This window comes from Anomalospiza imberbis, chromosome 15 (genome assembly GCF_031753505.1).
Source record: "Anomalospiza imberbis isolate Cuckoo-Finch-1a 21T00152 chromosome 15, ASM3175350v1, whole genome shotgun sequence".
NCBI lineage: Eukaryota > Metazoa > Chordata > Aves > Passeriformes > Viduidae > Anomalospiza > Anomalospiza imberbis.
Window position 1 is genome coordinate 17,858,452 of NC_089695.1, and position 18,471 is coordinate 17,876,922.

At 50.7% G+C, this 18,471-nt stretch overlaps 2 protein-coding genes across 2 annotated transcripts in view; one reads left to right on the forward strand and one right to left on the reverse strand.

Moving 5' to 3' along the window:
* The window catches only part of NDFIP1 (Nedd4 family interacting protein 1), a 59,789-nt gene extending 41,676 nt beyond the window's left edge, over window positions 1-18,113 (forward strand). Inside the window, exon 8 of the mRNA XM_068206253.1 lies at window positions 18,102-18,113. The gene's annotated coding sequence lies outside the window, so the exon portion shown is untranslated. The remainder of the gene's footprint in view (window positions 1-18,101) is intronic.
* On the reverse strand, window positions 1,468-12,231 carry SPRY4 (sprouty RTK signaling antagonist 4). The gene is made up of 2 exons (XM_068206248.1): window positions 12,123-12,231; window positions 1,468-2,619 (listed from the first exon to the last, which is right to left on the reverse strand). The coding sequence occupies exon 2, from the start codon at window positions 2,571-2,573 to the stop codon at window positions 1,680-1,682; it is 894 nt and encodes a 297-aa protein (XP_068062349.1). The 5' UTR covers window positions 2,574-2,619; window positions 12,123-12,231; the 3' UTR covers window positions 1,468-1,679.
* Window positions 18,114-18,471: the final 358 nt, after the last annotated feature.

Consider the following 18,471-nt stretch of genomic DNA (forward strand, 5'->3'; position numbering starts at 1 on the left):
GCTAAACCCCAAGTCATCCAGCTGAGCTGAATTCTGAGACCCAAAGACACCAGAGTCCCATCAGGACGCTGCTGCCAGCCCCTACCCGTGGCTGCATCACAACCAGGCCAACGGGATTCCTGGAAATGCTACATGAGCTCTGCCTATTGCTTATCTAATTAGAGATGACATTTCACTGTCACTGCTGTGCACTTACTGAGGAAATCTCCTCTAATTAAAAACACCAAGAGAGACTAGGTCAGTTTTCTGCATGCAACAAGTACCTACCTACTCATTAGAGTGTTGCATGTTTGGACCAAGATTCTTGTTTAGCACCTTGTGGTTGTCAAGAAAGAGGGGTCACAGCATCCTTGGGGAAGGCAGAACCAGCCTCAGGATGAGGGCACGGACAGAGCCAATATTTGCATGCTGAAAACCACGGGCCCATTTGTTAACTACACTCTCCTCCTTCCCCTGGCCTTCCCTAGTGTGTGTTAACACTAAAATAAACAGTAAAAGCATTCTTTACATTTAAAAAGACACTTTTGTACAGAAGAGGCAAAAGTCAAACAGCAGCAATAGGGGTGGGGGAATGTGCTGTACTTCAAGCAAATGCCATTCACCCCCAAGACAAAAACAAATCTTAATATCTAATGAGCAAAGAAGAGCTTGTTCCAGGAGGGGAGGTACTGGATTGAGGTCCCTAGAAAAATACATCTATGTGCATCGTACACTTAGGTTTGTGTGACTTCTTACCAGAGGTTTAGAGGAACAAACCCCGCCCGTCTGCGCTCTGTGGCTTGAGTTACCTCCCCTTTGCTCCGGCACCGGGGAGCGAGCTGGGCCTGGGGAAACGGGGTCGGCCACCTTCCTCCTGGAGAGGGGCTGTTCTCTTGAGGGAAAATTCATATTCCATCGAGTGAAACCTGATGCCACGGATCAGCTTACAGGCAGGAGGACCCGGTGTTGATACAACTGCCCGAACACATCCTGCTGCAATTCCTCCTGGGAGGAGCAGCCCTGCTACCATCTTGCTTTAGGAAGAGGGTCCAAACCAGTGGGGCCGGGTGGCATACACCCAAGGGGCAGAAGACCCTTCAACAAATGAAATTTAGCTTCACTTCTGGTCCAAAAATCTTTGAGGGACACAGAAAGCTTTTGAGAAACATGTACTTTGTGTGCAACCAGCCCTTGGAGTGGTGTCTAGGAGGGAAAGAGGGTGGAGGGAGTTCCCCCATCACCTTCAACAGGCTGCTGGGAACGAGCTGGGGTTTGGAAGGAGACAGGAAGCAAGTAGCCCGCCCTGAATCTGAATTCAAAGCAGCTTTTTGCAGCTGGGAATGGGGATTGGTTGTGAGGCGGTGCCTGCCAAGCGAGCAGTTAATGGTTCCTGTGGTGTGCAGGCCTGGTGAGCAGCCATCCGTCCAAGCTGGGAGTTTTTCAGCAGCTGTACTTCATGATGTACAGGGCTTTGCAGCTTCACTCTGCATTATTAACATTCCTCCTTTGGCCCCATCTATTTCAACTGCGACCAGTTCCAAAAACCCTGAATAACCCAAAGTGCTTCAGTTTGTGGAAATAGTTGCTTCCGCTTTCTCCGAAGGCAAGAGGCTGACGCTCTCCTCAGAACACAGGTTGTTAAAAGAGCCAACACCACCCTGCTCCGGGGAGCATCCTCCCAACTCCGTCCTCCCAGACTATTAGAAGGGCTTTTCTGCCCCTTTGCTCTCGGGCAATGCCTTGCAAATGACACTGTTTGTGTTTTTGCATCTGCATCCGGGCCGGCTCACTTGGTCGTAGCACCTCTGGGACAGCTTGACGCAGCCAGTGGCTGGCAGGTAGCAGAGCAGGCAGGGCAGCACCAGGGACAGGGCGCTCATGAAGGACCAGCGGGCGCAGCAGTTGGAGTGGGAGCAGGAGCAGGGGTGGTCGGCACACGTGCCCTCGTCGTCCTCGTTGGTGCAGTGGTAGAAGACGCCCTTGACCAGGCACATGCAGGTGGAGTAGTTGACCAGGTTCTGCGCCGAGCACAGACACTCCTGGTTGCACACCCAGCACGAGGGCAGAGTCCGGGGCAGGGCACACTCCTTGCACTTGCATTTCCCACAGGCCTCGCACAGCAGGAAGTGCTTGTCCAGCTCCTGAGACACGGGGCCCTTCAGGTCCAGGGGTTTGCAGTTGATCGCCTTGGGCTGGATGCGAACGGCGCGGGGGGACGACTGCTCTGCCACGGGCACCGGGGCCATGTGGTCCAGGAGCCTTTGGTCTGAGGATGTGCTGCTGCTGCTGCTGATGGAGCTGGGGCGCCCGCTGAAGGAGATCCAGGGGTGGGTGACATCCTGCTCACAGCGCTGCGGGTGCTGGCTGGCCGAGCCCACTTCGTGGGGGGCTCGGGGATGCTTCTGGGCCGGCGGCTGGGAGGCGCTGGGATTGTCGGTGTAGTCGTTCTCCATGTGGGTGGTCTTCATCTGGTCGATGGGCAGGATGGTCAGCGGGTGCTGCAGCCGCCCGTAGGGGATCCGACTGTCCAGCAAGGGCTGCACCATCGCAGAGTTGGGGACAACGGTGATGTTGTGGGGAATCCGGGGCTCCATTGAGAAATCAGGCTGACTGCTGGGGGCAAATCTGCGCTTAAGTGTCCTGGGAGAAGGGAAGGAGAAAGAAAAGGGATGGGGGAGAGGGAGAGAGAGCGCATTGTTATTGTGGTATCCTGCAATCCCGGCCCAAAAGGGCTCCTTGCTGAGCCTGGTTGTTATGCTGAAGGTCTTGTAAGGCACACTTGTGTCCGAGAAGGCAGAGCACTCGGGTGCAAAGTGCCTCGCTCCTCCTTCGCTACTGTGTCCCTGACCCTGGCCATCTATAGCTCTTCCAGCCCTGGGAGGGCTGCGGTCACTGCAGGCTCCTGAAGAGCCCACTCATGGTTTTACAGAGGGAAAGCAAATCTTGGGGCTACTGTTGTACATTTACATGTGGTTTTGTCAGCAAATTTCCTGAAATGATTTCTCTAAACTTTGGAGGTTTTCCCCAGTTGACCCTGATCCCTAAAAAAACCTGATGCAGGATTGTGGCTGGTGGAAGCATTGGCCTGGTACAAAGGTGCTTTTGAGCATGGGGCTGAGCACCTGTCCTTGCTAACCAAGGATCTGCCTATGGGAGGATGGATTGATTTTGGTGAGGAAGTGTCCCCCCTCCATCAGGAGCCGCTGGTTCCAGAGGCTCCTTTATCCCTCCCAGGGGAGGTGGAAGTGCTTGCTCAGCACCTTGTCTGGAGGCAAGCCAGGATGGGAGCCAAGGGTGCAGCTCCCAGGAGAGCACCCACATGGCTCAGGCTGGATCCATCACCTCACACAGGTAATGAGACACTCGTGCTGCCCACTAAGTGCACTAATATTCAGCTGAAGTGCTGTTTACCAGCCGCCCTGGCTGAGCCGTCAGTGCCGCAGTTTCTAATTTCATTGAAAGAGTGCAATTTATCCTGGAGTCAATCCAAAGATTCAGCAGTGGCGTAGGACAAGAAACCACAGGAAGTAACTAAACTTAAATCAAAGAACGGAAACGACTCAGTTCAAATTTAGAAAGTGCACATTGTTTTCTAGTAGATGTGCCATTTCCTCACGGGGTGACCTTTATTCATAAATAATATAATGCTGGAGATCAGTTGAAAGAAGGGGTGAGTAAAGCTTTGGTCGCAGGAGGGGAAAAGCTGCTGGTATCAAGAAAAAGGAAGTAGTGAACAGCTTAAGGCATTGCCAGTTGTTTGTGTTCAACAAATAAATTAACCTTCTCCAACAGCGTGAAAGATTTGGTCTTGGCAGCGCTGGTTTAACAGCTGGGCTCGATGATCCTAAAGGTCATTTCCAACCTAAATGATTCTGTGATTCTATGACTCTTAATTTCACAGCAATGGGAAAAAGGAAAAAACTGCATCCAGCTACAACCAAATAATGCACGAGAAGTGTGTGTGTAAATGTGAGAGCACATCTCCCCTAAAACGAACACGGCACCGCAAAAATCGGAGCAAGAACTGCTTCCGCATTCTTGGAAGAAGAAAGGGAAGCCCGTTTTTACCCCCTGAAAAATGCCACCAGAGTCCACTCTTGCGTTTGTAAATCGTTGCTGTGATGGATCACTTGGCACTTGGGGTTGGAGAAGTGCCAGTTCTCCCGGGACCAGCAGGAGGGCGGGCGGGCTGAGGCCGGAGCGGCAGCGCGTGGGCAGGACGGCACATGCTGGGTCCGGCACCGCGTCCGGCCTGCCGGGCCCCCTGCGTCCCCTGCGCCACACCAGCAGGAAGAAATGCTTTATTAGCAGTCATGATCATTATTGTCACGCAGCCCTTATGCTGCTTCTCTTCCCCAGTTAAAATTCTCTGCTGGGTCTTAGCTTTGGATTTTTTTTATTTCATTATTCATAGCTCATTGACATCCTGACTGGAGGAACAAGAGGGTTCATAAAGCATCTCTTGCTAGTTACTGTATGTAAAAAACAAAGAGAAGCAATGACTCTGACAACTATGGTGTGCAGAGGGAAAAGAACTTGATTTTCTTTTGTGCATCAGAATCCAGTGTCATGATATAAAAAGTATTTGCTGCAAGCCAGAGTTTAGCAAAATCATCAGTTCTGTATCGGCTGCACGTTACATTTGCAGGGAGGCTTTGATTCCACTGGGTTTTTTGTTGTTTTTTTTTTTAAGGAGAGAGATGCAGCTGTTTTGGTTGCCAAGAGTAAGTGCAGCAGAGCTGATCTTAGATGGAAGGTAGCTGGAGGAAATGGTGGCAGCGCTGCAGGGCGTTGCAGCCTGTCTGCTCCTCCTCGCCCTGCCAGCCCTGCCTTCGTGGCCTCTCCAGGGCTCTCTGCTCGCTCCCACTTGTCACCAGCTCTCTGGAATCTGCTCCATTCACCAGACTTCCACTGGATCCATGGGGAACCGTTTGTTTTGAGGTGCCCTGTGTGGCAGCACCTTCAAATAAACGGAGAACCACTTGTTTTAAGGTGCTGCCTTGTGCGGCAGCACGTGTGTGGAGCAGAGCTGCTCAGCCCAGGCAGTGAGCTGGTGCTGTCCGTCCCCAGGGTAGCACCTCTGCCTGCCCAGGGTGGCACACCGAGGGCGTTCTGCATCTCTGGTGGCAGTGTGGGAGCCCCTGGAGATGGCACTCAGGCTTTGCATTAACTCTGCCGTGGTCCAGGGCCAGTGGTGCCATCACACAGAAATGGTGTCACCAGATTAATTTGGGGAAGGGTTAGAGCCGGGCCACTCCTCAAACACCCCTGTGTACAGACAGGGCCTCGTGCAGGCAGATGTTAAAGATGGCTTATCTGAGATAATGCTAATCAAGATTTCAGTTAATTACCACAGAAAGGAGAGGGACCCTGGACTAAACACCACACGTCAGGAGAGTTAAGGATAGAAGTTTTTCATCCTCTTTTTTCACTGTAGTACAGTTTCAAATTGTCTTTTTAACAGGTAATCTATTTCTGCAGGACAAGGGGAAGGGAAGCCTGACAGACCCTGCAGATATCTGGGCACGGGATCTACTTGGATAAAACCTGTGGAGGGAAAACAGCCAAACAAGACCCAGCTCTCCCCATTCCCAGACCCCTGCTCTGGCCACAATGTCTTTCTGGCTCAATCAAGATCACCTTTAAACCACCACAGATGTGCACCCTGACAGGTTTTGGTGCTTGGACACGTGGTCCTTCACTTTCTGCCCTGCCCTCTCTCTCCTGAGCAGAGGGTTTCTGCAGTGAACTGCTCTCCCCTTTCACGCTGCTCTTAGCAGACAAATGTTTCTGATATTTACGGAATTTTCCAAGGACCGTGACTACATTGCTGCTGCTGGCCTTGTCACCAGAAGTTCCGGCAGTGCAGCGAGATCGCTGGTGACAGATCCAGGTCAAACACCTGGAGTGCTGAACTCCGCTGAGCTGGGTGCTGTCCATCCTGCCGGGAGGCTGCTCTCCCCTGCGCTCTGCCCAGATGGCAGCCACGGCAGCGTTCCCCGGTGTAGCTGCTCCAGTGTGTGTCTGTGTGCGGGGGCACCTTTCCCTCAGCTGTCTGTGCTCCCTGTCCGTGTCCCAGGGCAGCGCAGGTGTCAGGGAAGGGCCCTGGGCAGCTGTGCAGGCACACAGCGCTGCAGCTGTCCTGGCAGAGAGCAATCCAGCCGAGTCCGGGGTTAGGGATTTGTGCTGGGCCAGAAGGGAATCGTAAGCCAGACTGCCCCTGTGGAGTGTCACAGGCCTGGACACCTGCTGGGGCCTTGTGACTTCCCTGGATGATCCTCCGAGACACCACAACTGGACCTTTTCTGGCTGCTGTGTACCCAGAGGCGGGGCAGCATTTCCTTCACCTTCCCCCAGAACCCACCACACACGTGGGGTGTTTGCTCACAAGGATAACATTGCCTTCGGCAGCAGTGCTGGTACCTTACAAACTGAATTTATAAAGCTTATCCCAGCCAGATCCCAAATCAAAATTAATGTTTGGGGTAACCCAGCAGAACTTTAGACCTTGAAAGAGGACAAGAGCTGAGGGGTGCAACCTTAGGGATCTTTGTTGTCCACTGCACTAATCCTGACTGTAAATTGCATTTCAGTCGAGGAAAAAAAGCCATACAGCACACAAAAATAATTAATTTTTGATCACAGGTAATTACAGATGTATTACAGCATTAACACAGGCACAAATTCACTGTTTGTACAGATAATTTTCTTAAAGTAGACAACAGGAAGAAAAATTCATGACTGTGTTCTTACATAGGGAATTTTTCATTCTTTAGAGGCAAACAATGAGGTTCTTTTCAAGGCAGCAAACTCCCATGTAGAGAAAAATTTCTCTTCCCCCATGACTGTACAGTCATTCACCACATACAATTTTCAAGTCAAAATATACTTCCTTCCAAGGGAGTAAAATTGGACTCAAAAGTCAAGTTCATACACGTGTTGCAGTGTTTGTTCCATCTCTTCATCAAGATATGGCCAATTTAAAATTACTGTTGTACTGGGTAATTGCAAGTCCTAAAGTTGTAGGAAACCAACTGTTATTGTAAAGTGTTTTGGTATTATTTCTGACTCAGATGTTTTGTAGGGTTTTGAAATCAGATTAAATTAAAACAAAAGGCATTTTATGTTTTAGTAGGATTTTTGATTTTCCTACATCATTTTGTCCTTGTAGGCAATTCCATGAGAAAGTCACGTAAACCCTCAGGAAAACTCATTCTCATTAACATCTTCAGAACAAGTTTGAAAGAACAAGGGTCTAATATCTTTATTTTCAGAGTGGAGTCGGACAACGAATCTTCCAGTAACTGAAAAACAAAATGGATCTTGACTTAAAAATCCAGTGAGTGCAGAAACATAAAATGTTCATAACTACCTGAGTCACCCACTGGTTGATAATTTTAATAAGTCCTTTCTCACATGTTTAACAATATTCTAGATGTTTGTGGTAATAAAAGAATAACAAGAGTAAGGGACTTAAGTCCAGAGGAGGGTCCCATGTGGAAGCAATCCTGGGCAACCCGGGACTGCCACATGCCCAGTGCAGCCAGCAGGAAAATGGGAAAAGCTTCCCTGAGCTCCTCCTCTGCAGCCAGCACCAGGTACAAGGTCCCACAGTTTTGCCCAACCCTTTTGGGACACGAGATCCTTCCATGGACATGTCTAAGGGGAATCCAAATGTCACAGAAAACCAAAAAGCCCCAAATGTGCTGCTTGGGCTGTGCTTGCTGAGAGACCCCGGGGTGGGCAGGGAAGTGATGCAGCCACCAAACCCCTTCTGTCCTTTGTCAGCTGTGTGCTCCAGATCAGGGGCCACTTATCTCTCTCTAATTAATTACACCTTAATTACACCTCATGAGCAGCCTGTCCCTTCTGTTGTGTCTGACAGCACCGGTGGCAGGAGCCGTTTGCCTCAGCAAACCAAGACTTCTCCTGGGGTTGCTGGCACTGGATTGTCCCCTCCATGTCCTGTGGCATCACTGGTGGCTCCTTTCTGGAGCCTGGACTGTGCCCTGGAACATCAGGGAGCTGCTGAACCTGACAGTGGTGCCATGCTGCCCTTTGCCAGGGGCTGGTGTCCACCTCCAGGACCATTTTATATCTATATCTATATGTATCTGTATCATCTATATCTATCTGTATATCTATATCTACCTATATCTATACACTTATCTATATATCAATATTTATCTATATATCTGTACCTATATCTATCTAATCTGTATCTATATCTTATAAATGAAAATGGTTGTAATGGTGCTGGGGACATGGAGAGCACTGGTGCACAAAAAGCCACCTCCTTGTTTTAGAATTGTTAAGGTTGGAGAAGACCTCTAGGATTGTCAAGTGCAACTGTAAACGGAATAAAGCAAATTTGATGCTTCAACATGAATTTTCAATCACAGGTTTCCAGGAGTTTCCCAGCTGTTGAAGCATCACAAGCTTCTGTGAAGAAGGGATGGAGAGATTGCCATGGGCTGATGAAAGGCTGAGCCCTGCACGGGGACGGGGTATGAGCTGAGCTGCTCATTTGGGGATCTGTTTTGGGTCAGACCAGACAACTCTGACTCTTGGCACCTACAGAGGAATCACACCTTCTCCTGGTCACTGATACTAGACCTGGGCTAGATTAAATTTTAGGAAGAACTTGTTCCCTGTGAGGGCGGGCAGGCCCTGGCACAGGTGCCCAGAGCAGCTGTGGCTGCCCCTGGATCCCTGGCAGTGCCCAAGGCCAGGATGGACAGTGGGGTTGGAGCAGCCTGGGACAGTGGGAGGTGTCCCTGCCATGGCAGGGGTGGCATGGGATGAGCTTTAGGGTCCCTTCCATCCCAAACCATTCTGTGACTCCATTACCAGTGCAAAAGTTGAATTAGTCTCTGGAAGAGTTGTGACAGTCACTCATTGACACTGACAGCAATAGCTGCAGTAAATGCACTGCAGAAATTGGTTTCTTTTCTTTGCTGTCTGGGACACACAGATTTCTGAAAATACTGAAATAGCGCAAGAGGAAGAAAACAAGAAATGCATAGAATATTTAGTCAATACAGGAAATGATCATAATTGAAAGCAATACACTGGAAGCAGTATCATGCCAGGGGTGGGCAGAAACATTTCCAGGATGTGCAAGGCAGCACAGCTCAGAGTCGATGGCAACCAGTGTCAAATCTGATCTGTCACCACCAGTCTGTCTCCTCTGTGGTTTGGTTAAAAAGCATTTTTTGGTTAAAAAGCGCTCCTCTAGAAGGGTTGCACCTGAGCATCGGGCAGGGCACTGAGGGGACAGGACAGCGTCTCACCCGAGTGGTCAATAAAGGATTTGCTCCCCAAGGCCCAGCAGAGGAGGAGCTGGAGGCAAGGGAACAAATTCTGCCCCTGCCTTTGCTTGGGATTAAGGGCATCCTCTCGTCCAGGCCTGCCAGCAGTGACATGGGACACACTGCTCCTGGTGCAAGCCAAAGGGTTCAATTAAAGCTTTTAATGAGGAAGACTACACTCAGAGGTAGTTAAAGGAGACCTTGCAGCAAGCACATGTTTTTAATGTGGGATTAAGAATAATTCATAAGGTTGGAGTTCATTAAGGCTGAGTTCAGCTGTCTGGATTTTGAGTCGAGCTGTAAATGCTTCAAAAAAAGGAAAAAAATGCTTTTTTCCCCTGAAGTATGTATTAATATTAACAAAATATTGGCATTCATTCTTTTCGTTCCCCTCCTTAGCAGCCTTATCTAGCTAGGCCAGCTAGAATCTTCTCTACAAGTAAGAAGGCAGGAAAAAAAAAATTCGAAAGCTTATTAGGGAAACCTGCCATTTTTAAAACGAGACACTAAATTCTTGCCAGAGCGTGGAAATTCAGGAGCTGGGAAATGAGACCTGTAGACTTCCAAGAAGCTGTCTCTGTCCAGCTAAAGTCTGTTCCTATGGTGCGAGTGAATAAAGCACATTTTGGCCCACTAGCATTCAGATCTCTGGGGACTTGGATTTCTCAGTCAAAGCCTTTTACTGGACAAAAACATTTATTTTAAGGTCAGAAAACTAAGCTCAGATATGATCTATTAAGCTAATGGTACTAAATGATAACCTTATTGGAAGGATTGTAGATTGTCTTGAGGAAATACATTGTATTGCATTGAAAAAGGACAAAAAAACCCCAACACTTGTGCAACTGTTTGCCTATAAAAACACAGCTTTTACTACTGGCTGAAGCAGGGAAGTTATATAGCAATATGATGAATGAATTTTTTTCTTTCACATTTAATTTTATGAAAACTGTCAGAACTGGTAATTAATTATTGCTGTAGTGTTGTAAGGGATGTGAATTTTATTTCACCGAAGTCTGAGAACAGAATTTTTTTTGGGGGGGGGAAGGAATTGCTTTTTGAGATGTTGCATTCCCCAGTACGATTTGGGAATTAGTCATGATTCCAGGAAAACAGCTTTTGTTTTGCTGTTTCAGGAGAACAAATAATTTCTCCCCTGCACATACCTCATGGAGAATTTCAAAAGGACTGCAGTATTCAGAAATTGTCCTTTTAATTTTATAATCCCAATATAGGGTCCCTTCCAGCAAGGGAAAACACAGTAACCCATGGAAAAGGGCACATTTATCAACAAGACATCCCCAGTGGGGTTCCAATAACTGAGAACAACCCCTCCTCCTGCTATCATTCATTTTTATACGGACAAGGGGGAAGCCAGTCATCAGGATCATTGTGATTCCGTGCACAAATTGGGGCTTTATTCTTTAACCCAAAATAAAGGCAGAGAGGGGAAGCTTTAATATGGGGAAAGCCGAGTTCCTCTTTACCTAATTAAACAGCAATTTCTTGCCATACTGTCCCCTTGGCACGGTATGGAGGAAAGGCAGCAGCTGGAGAAGTTTTAAAGAATCTAGAACGTGCTTTTTCCACGCTGGATAATGCAGGGATGCTTTTCCTTCTCTCTTTCGTTCTCTCTTTCACCCTTTAAAGAAAAACTTGGGGCTACAAAGGACTTAAATGAAGAAATCAGACCCTTGGTAACTGGAGGTGAAAGAGGGAAGCCTTTTCCCCCGTGGTATTCCTTTGCACTGCCATTTCCAAGGCATTCTGCATTGCCAGTCCTGCTTTCCTCTAAGACCTTTGTGCCTTTTATATGCCCCTTTCTGCTTTTTCCATTCCCCTCCTGATAATGAATTTTCAGAACATGTCGTCTCTAGGCTTGTCTTTCTCCTGTGACGCCAGGACTGGTACCAGAAAATAAAATCCTGGCTTATCTTTGCTACGCAGTTGGTAGAAAAGGAGCAGCCAGCACAGGTTTTTCCTCCATACGTAAAATATTTCATATATTAGATGAAGTTATTCCAGGTACCCATTTTTATTACTCATCTAGCCTTTAAAATACAGCATCCATCCAGATTTAAAACAAGTGTACAGCAAGACAGGGAAGAACAGTGATGGAATAAGGCACTGAGGCCAAAAAAATGAAAAAAAGGCTTGTATGAAATAAAATGCTGAAGAGCAAAGGTCATGCAGGAAAGGTCTGACACACGAGTGGCTGATTTCTGAAGTGTCCTATTATAAAGACAGCTAAAAACTACTTGACACTCACAAGACAGGGCTTTGGAAAAGAGAGGAAATGCGGATAATCCATTCCAAAGCAAGAAAGATCCAATTCTGACTTGTCAGCCCAGGTGACCATGTATTTATGCTCCTTTTCGGGGAAGGAAGGAGGGATGGAAGAGAAGACATCCCATCAGCAGAAAAAAGCCACTTCTTCTGCTGTAAAAGCCTGCAAACAAGCCCGACCCAAGTGTGCTGAAACCTGCCTGCCATATATGTACAGCAAATGCAGATGTTGATGGGAGAACACAGAAAAGAGGTATAAATCAGAGACGCAGGGACACAAATGGAAATTCTGCAAGAAACAGGATATTTCTCCAGAATGCCAAGTCTCCTCTAGGCTGGGAAGCACCAGGCAGCTCGCCACTGTACATAATTATAGCTAATCACTGTTAGAAAAGTCATCGCCAGAAATATGCTCATGATCGGCGATCTGTAAGGAGCAGCCCAACACATCTAGAACGAGCGCAGGATTTTCCCTCGGGGAGCAGGCTTGGCTTTTTCTACTTAAAACACTTAACAATTGCTCGCAAGCACCGATCTCGCACTTACTTTAAATAATTCAGCTAGGACCATCTCTCCATGGACGAGTTAATCCCAAACGCGAGGCGGACGAGGCGCCGGACCTGGGAGAATGCTGGCAGGAGCGGCAGGAGCTGCGGGCAGGAGCTGCGGGCAGGAGCTGCGGGCAGGAGCTGCGGGCAGGAGCGGCGGACAGGAGCTGCGGGCAGGAGCTGCGGGCAGGAGCGGCGGACAGGAGCTGCGGGCAGGAGCTGCGGGCAGGAGCTGCGGGCAGGAGCGGCGGGCAGGAGCTGCGGGCAGGAGCTGCGGGCAGGAGCTGCGGGCAGGAGCTGCGGGCAGGAGCGGCGGGCAGGAGCTGCGGGCAGGAGCTGCGGGCAGGAGCTGCGGGCAGGAGCTGCGGACAGGAGCGGCGGGCAGGAGCTGCGGACAGGAGCTGCGGGCAGGAGCTGCGGACAGGAGCTGCGGGCAGGAGCTGCGGACAGGAGCTGCGGGCAGGAGCTGCGGACAGGAGCTGCGGGCAGGAGCTGCGAGCGCGGCGCTGTCAGCGGCGGCCGCGGCGCTGCGCCCGCCTGCCTGGGAAAATGGCTATTTTATGAATGGGAGGGCAGCGGCCGCTCGTGCGCATGCGCTGCCGCCCGGCTCTATGAATGGGTGGGCACCGCGGCGGCACCGCGCATGCTCCGCTGCCTTTTATGAATGGGGGCTGGAGGGGAGCGCGGATGCGGCTCCCGGGTTTTTTTTTTTTTTTCTCCCTTTTTTTTTTTTATGAATGAAGGGCAGCGGCGGATGCGCATGCACCGCGCCCCCCGCCCGGGGCTGGAGGTAACGGCGGGGGTGGGGGGCACCCGACCGCCGGGGGGGCAGCGCCGAGCGCCCTCCCCTGCGGGCCCGATCCCGGGGAGCAGCCGGGAGGATGCCCCCGGCCCCTCGGGCATCCCCGGCCGCCGCCCCAGGCGGCCGCATCCCGCCGGGAGCGGGGCGAGGGGCGGCAGCGCGGGCAGCGCCTCTCGCCGGGGGGAAGCAGGGGCACGTTCGGCCGGAGGTTGTGGCGGTCCCCGCTTTTGGGGTGTGTGACCATGAGTGAAACGATGGGAACGGCTCTCCGTTAGCGCTCGGCTTCGTTTGCCGGTGCTGGGAGCCGCGGCTCGTTCCGTTCGCCGCTGCATCGTCACACACCCGTGTTCGTCCCCTGTGCCTGGCGCTTGTGGCAGTCCCTGGGTGAAAATGCGAGCACAACCCCCCCCGAGTGATGTATGTGCAACCTGTGGGTTTGTTCCATGGCCCCTCTCCCCTGAGGAGGAGAGGAGGTGGGGAAGAGCTGCCGGTTCCCCACACCCAGCCAGCGCCAGCCGCTGCTCCGGTCTCATGGACGTGAGGCCATTGATGCTGCTCTCAGCTCCGCAGTTCTGCCCCTGTTCAGCGTTTTGGGGAGCGTCTCCCAGCGCTCCGCAGGCGGGTCCTGGCCCCGGGCTTCCCTGCCTTCCTCAGCAAAGCGCTGCTGCTCTGCTCCGTGTCGGGCTTCCCCGAGAGCCCTGCCCGGAGCGAGTGCCGAGCTCTGAGCGTCCTCCCGAGCTGCAGCTCCGCTCGGCAGGGGCAGAATCTCGGCTCCCAGCTGGCGCGGCAGCGGCTGCAGGTGGGGCCTCGGGCCCTGCGGTCCCCCAGGAGCCTCCCAGACAGGTTGTTCTCCTGAAAATGCATTAATGGTGTATTTTAATATCTGCGAGGAGTCATCTGCAGAGAACAAGCCAAGGCCCTGCTCATTTCCTGCCGTATTTATGGCGTGTGTATTTCAAAGCTTGCACAACACTGAAAAAAATACCCCGTTGTTTATTTATTTAGTGCTAATACAAACAATGTATGTTACCGCAGATACAAAACCGGGGAGATTTCTTTCTCCAGGGAAGATTTCTCCCTCCAAGAGCAGTGCTCTGAGGCTGATCATTTTCTTAGGTGTGTTTGTCTCCGAGGGCAGACACGTTTCCGAGTGGGAGCCTGTTATGGGTCATGGGCAAATGCAATTTAACAAGGAAAGGACAGAAGATGGAGACTCCCTAAAGAGCAGCTTTTCCAGAAGGTTGCATAAAATCGTACTGGCCTTCAAATCTATCAGCTGGGTGCTTTTGAAAAGAAATAGAAGGTGGCTGGTAAAAGTGTTGCTTTGTTACTGGTTGTGTTCTTTGCAGTGAAGTACTGCTGGAAGGACAGGCAGACAGAGAAATTCGATGTCTATGATTTTGGAAATTGGCAAATAAAGAGATAATGGAAGAAAATGTGACTTTAAAAAAGCTTGTATAGAAGAAAAGATAAAAAAAAAAAATCATCGTACTGTATTTCGTGCTGGAAACCAGCCCAAAACTGAGAGACTCAAATTCCTGAGCACAAAAAAAATCTCTGATCCCATCATTTTACAACACTGGCACAGGATAAATTCTGCACCTTGATTTGAGTGCTGCCAGTGTTCTGTAACTCGCAGCAGTGGGAGAGTCAAGCGCCTCTGAATTCAAGGCTTTTATCTCTGAATGCCGAGTTCTGTGTTCCGGGGCCGCGGGCACAATACCCGGGGGAAGTCTTTTGTTGCAGTGCGCTGAGCATCTCCCTGCGAGCCCCCGGCCCCTGCAGAGCTGCTCCGTGCTGGCTGAGGCTGTAATCCCGCAGCAGCCCCAGGCACTGCCCTGCCAGCCCCTGCCCTCCTGAAACCCCCCAGCAATAAAGCTGGGGAGAGGAAACAAAAATTATTATCCAGGTGTGAAGGAGTGAGGAGGAAATGGGGTCTGGCTGTGTGGCTCTCAGGAGAGAACATGGGGAATATTGCTGGCATGGCTGTGGATTGATGAAACCTTTTCAAGCAGAGAATTATGAGACTGTAAATCTTGGAGCTAATTCACCTCCTCCTTAAGACATATTGAAAACATGATTTGACTAATTCTCCCCTATGGACAAAGGTGTTTCTGGCCAGATCTTAGCCTGGTTGCTATGCTCAGGCACGCAAGGCTTTGGAATTGTGCATGGATTTGGAATTGTGTGTGGGTTCGGAATTGTGTGTGGGTTCCTCCAAGCTGCTGCTCCCGTTTGTACCAGTGGGCTCTGCTCTGGCTCTGAATCAGGATCCAGAAGCTGAGCTGGGGGTCACTGAGGCAAAAGCCCAGGGTGAGGGTGGTGGATGCTCTGCACTCTGGAGATTCCTGGCTCCTCTGGAGGCCCTCTGCAAACAGAGGGAGCTGGAGATGCCTGTGCTGCTGGGCTGGGCTGGGCTGAGCAGGGGAGGGATGGTGGTGCTCTGCTCACCTCTGCTGATGCTCTGCTTCCCAGATCTCCTCATGCTGCTGTGAAAAGCAGGTTGTGCCTGTGGGGAGGAGACTCCTTGTCGGGAGGGCTCTGGGGCTGCTGCAGTGCCAGGGAGGAGCATTGTGTTATCATTGTGGGATTCTGGAAGCTGAGGCTTTAAAGGAAATACCATTATCCCAGGACATGTAATAAGTTTATACACGTTGGCAGTGCTGCTGATACTGAACTCTGCACTCCTTCCTCGTGCAGGAAATTAATTGCTCGCTCATTTCATGCCCATTTAAACCCTGAAATGGCTGCAGATTTTTGATTGTGATTTCTTCTCTGGGATGAATTGTGGTGCTGCCACACTTGCTTTGCCTCCGAAGTTCTTTAATCTAGTTCTTGCACATCCTGGGAGCAGCCTGCCTGGCCCGGCAGAGCTGGGTCTGTGTGAGTGCTGGCAGTCACCGGCTGCCGGGCTCCCTTGGAGCAGCTCGCACTGGAGCGTGGTTCTCCAGCTCTGCCTCTGCTGTGTGGGCTGGCAGAGCTCCAGGCAGGGCGTGTGTGTCTTGGCCCAAAGCTGGCGGTTTAAGGAAATGCATGGTTCCTAATCTGCCATCAGAAAAAAGCAAATATGCAGGCAATTTAGGAAAGTGAAAGTGCAACCCCCTGGGGAACGCGTAACTCGGGCTTCAGAGGCGTTCTGAACGTGGAGCCATGTTCTGCCTTAAATCCTGGGCCACTTGGCGTTCTGCTATCTTTAAGCAGGATCAAGAGCAGATGTGTAGACTTTATCTGCTGAGGTTTTCGTGCTCCTCCAAATCCTTTCTGGCTGGCGTCGAGCCTTACGGTAACGGGGGTGAGGAAGGAGCGCGATCCCTGTCTCAGCTGATCCTGCCTGTGGCATTTTCTGATTTGCTGGCAGTGGGTGCAGGTTGTTGTGGAGGAGGTGGTTTGTAACCTTGCCTGGCCTCTCAGAACCAAAGGATGCCCACATGGGTGGCTTTGCCATCTCTTGGTGATAGGAGGAGAAGAACCTTTTCCTTCTCATTATTCACTTCACCATTGCCGTGTGTGTTATAAGAATGGAAACTTTAGATTAAATTTTCCTATTAAAAATGAAAACTGAGAATTTCAGATCTTTTCATCTCTTAGATGATAAAACCTGCAAAACTGAATGCTTGTCTTTTAATCCACTGACACAATATGCCCCTTGCATGGAAATGCATTGCTCCAAAATCCATCTGGGGCAGCATCCCATATTCCTGATTTGTTTGATGCCTGTGATGCCTCCAGCCACAGGCAGAGTAGGAAGGATGAGTCCTACTGATAAGTAGTGGTGGATTGTGCCAAATCTTTGTCATACGTAAGTCAGAGAAGTTGTTTGGATGTTGCTATAGGAATTCTCCTCCCCTGGTGCATTGCAACCAGCAGTTACTGTGCTGCTCTGTCATGGAGATGAGGGAGAGGGGGTTGGTGTGGAATCACAGAAGTGTTGGGAAAACAGTGGGATCGTGGGCTCTCGGGCACAGCCTGAAATGGGAAGGAGATGCCAAACAGAAAGCAGGTGCCACAAAAGAGGTGCCAGCCAGGAAGCAGCAGTGCCTGCTCAGCTGTGGAGGTGCCGGCTGCAGCTCCCACAGGGTGAGATTGGCAGAATCTGGGAGGATGGGAGCTGATGGAGCCTGTGGCTCCCTGGGAAACACCATCTCCCAGAGCGTCCCTCTGGATGGCAGCCTCTGTGGGAAGTCAGAGAGAAGCCTGGTGCTGTAACCAGGAGGGGGTGGATGGATGGCTGGGTGTCACCTCACTGGATTTCGTGTGGGTGGGAGGCAGTGCTGGGCTCATCCGTGCAGGGACACTCGGGAAGTGTTCCCCAGCTTTATCTTGCTGCCTTGAGGTGCTCTGGCACGCAGCAGGGGCCTCTCCCTGGCAGCCAGGCCCCTGGCACGGGCAGCACGTCCCCTCCTGTTATGAAATCACCTCATAAACTCTGCAAACTGCCCTGGGGGTGGCTAAGAATCCTTATCTCTGTTCCCAGTGAAGCTCTCGCAGCCGCCGCTTCTGCGGCACAGATGAAAGGTCTGGGCTTCCTCCCGTCTTATCAGGCACCTGTTGTTGTATCCAGACATTACTCACATCCTTGGAGTCACATCTTGTTTTGCATAATTAACACCAACTGCTTCGTTTCCTTCCTTCCCTTGCAGTTCTGCTCTGTGGCCTTACCTGCCTGTGGAGCCTTCAGGGTTATTTTGGGTTTTGACACAAGCAATGGAAATCCGGGAGCAGCAGCTCAGGGAAGATGAGGAGATTTTAGTCAGGTAGAAGGCATGCTCCTTAGTCTTGACCTGGTGCTGCAGCCACGGTCTGTGGTGGGGAATTCTGTACCAATTCCTTACGAGTGGTATAAAAAATCCCGAAGCAAACCTGAACAGAAGTCTGTGCAGCAAATTTGGACTTGGAAAATGGCAAATCACAGAATCCTGGGATGGTTTGTGTGGGCAGGAACCTTAAAGCCCGTCTTGTTGCACTCCTGCCATGGCAGGGACACCTTCCACTGTCCCAGCCGGCTCCAAGCCCTGTCCAGCCTGGCCTTGGATATATGAAGTATATAAGGGGTTTTTTGAGGGTTTGGGTGTTATACTTGTTCCTTTTTTGCAATTATGTCTGTCTTATCTGGCAACTTTAATCCCACCTGAATGCTCCATCTTTTGGTCTTTTTGGAGTTTTGCTGCTTTGAAGATGTTTTCTGACTACTGTTTGCTGTGTGCTGGCTGTGTCATCATCTCACAAGCTGAACTCGGTATATCAGAGCAGTTTGCACTGGAATAAAAAATTCCACTGAGATAAATGCAAATTAATGAAGCTGGGACCTGACCAGGGCTGGGATTTTGGACTGGCTGCTCTGCAGAACTGTGCTTTGCACAGGTAGAGCCCCTCAGGCAGAGAGAGAGCGGCTCCAGCCCGGTTGAGATGGATGAGCAGGGTTCTGAGGCTGCTGGGATCCCTCCTGCTGCCCAGCTGGCAGAGCAGCAGCGCTCGTTATCAGGCAGAGCCTCTCAATCTGAGAGATGGATTTTCCCATCATGGGCTCCAGGTCTGAACCTGGACC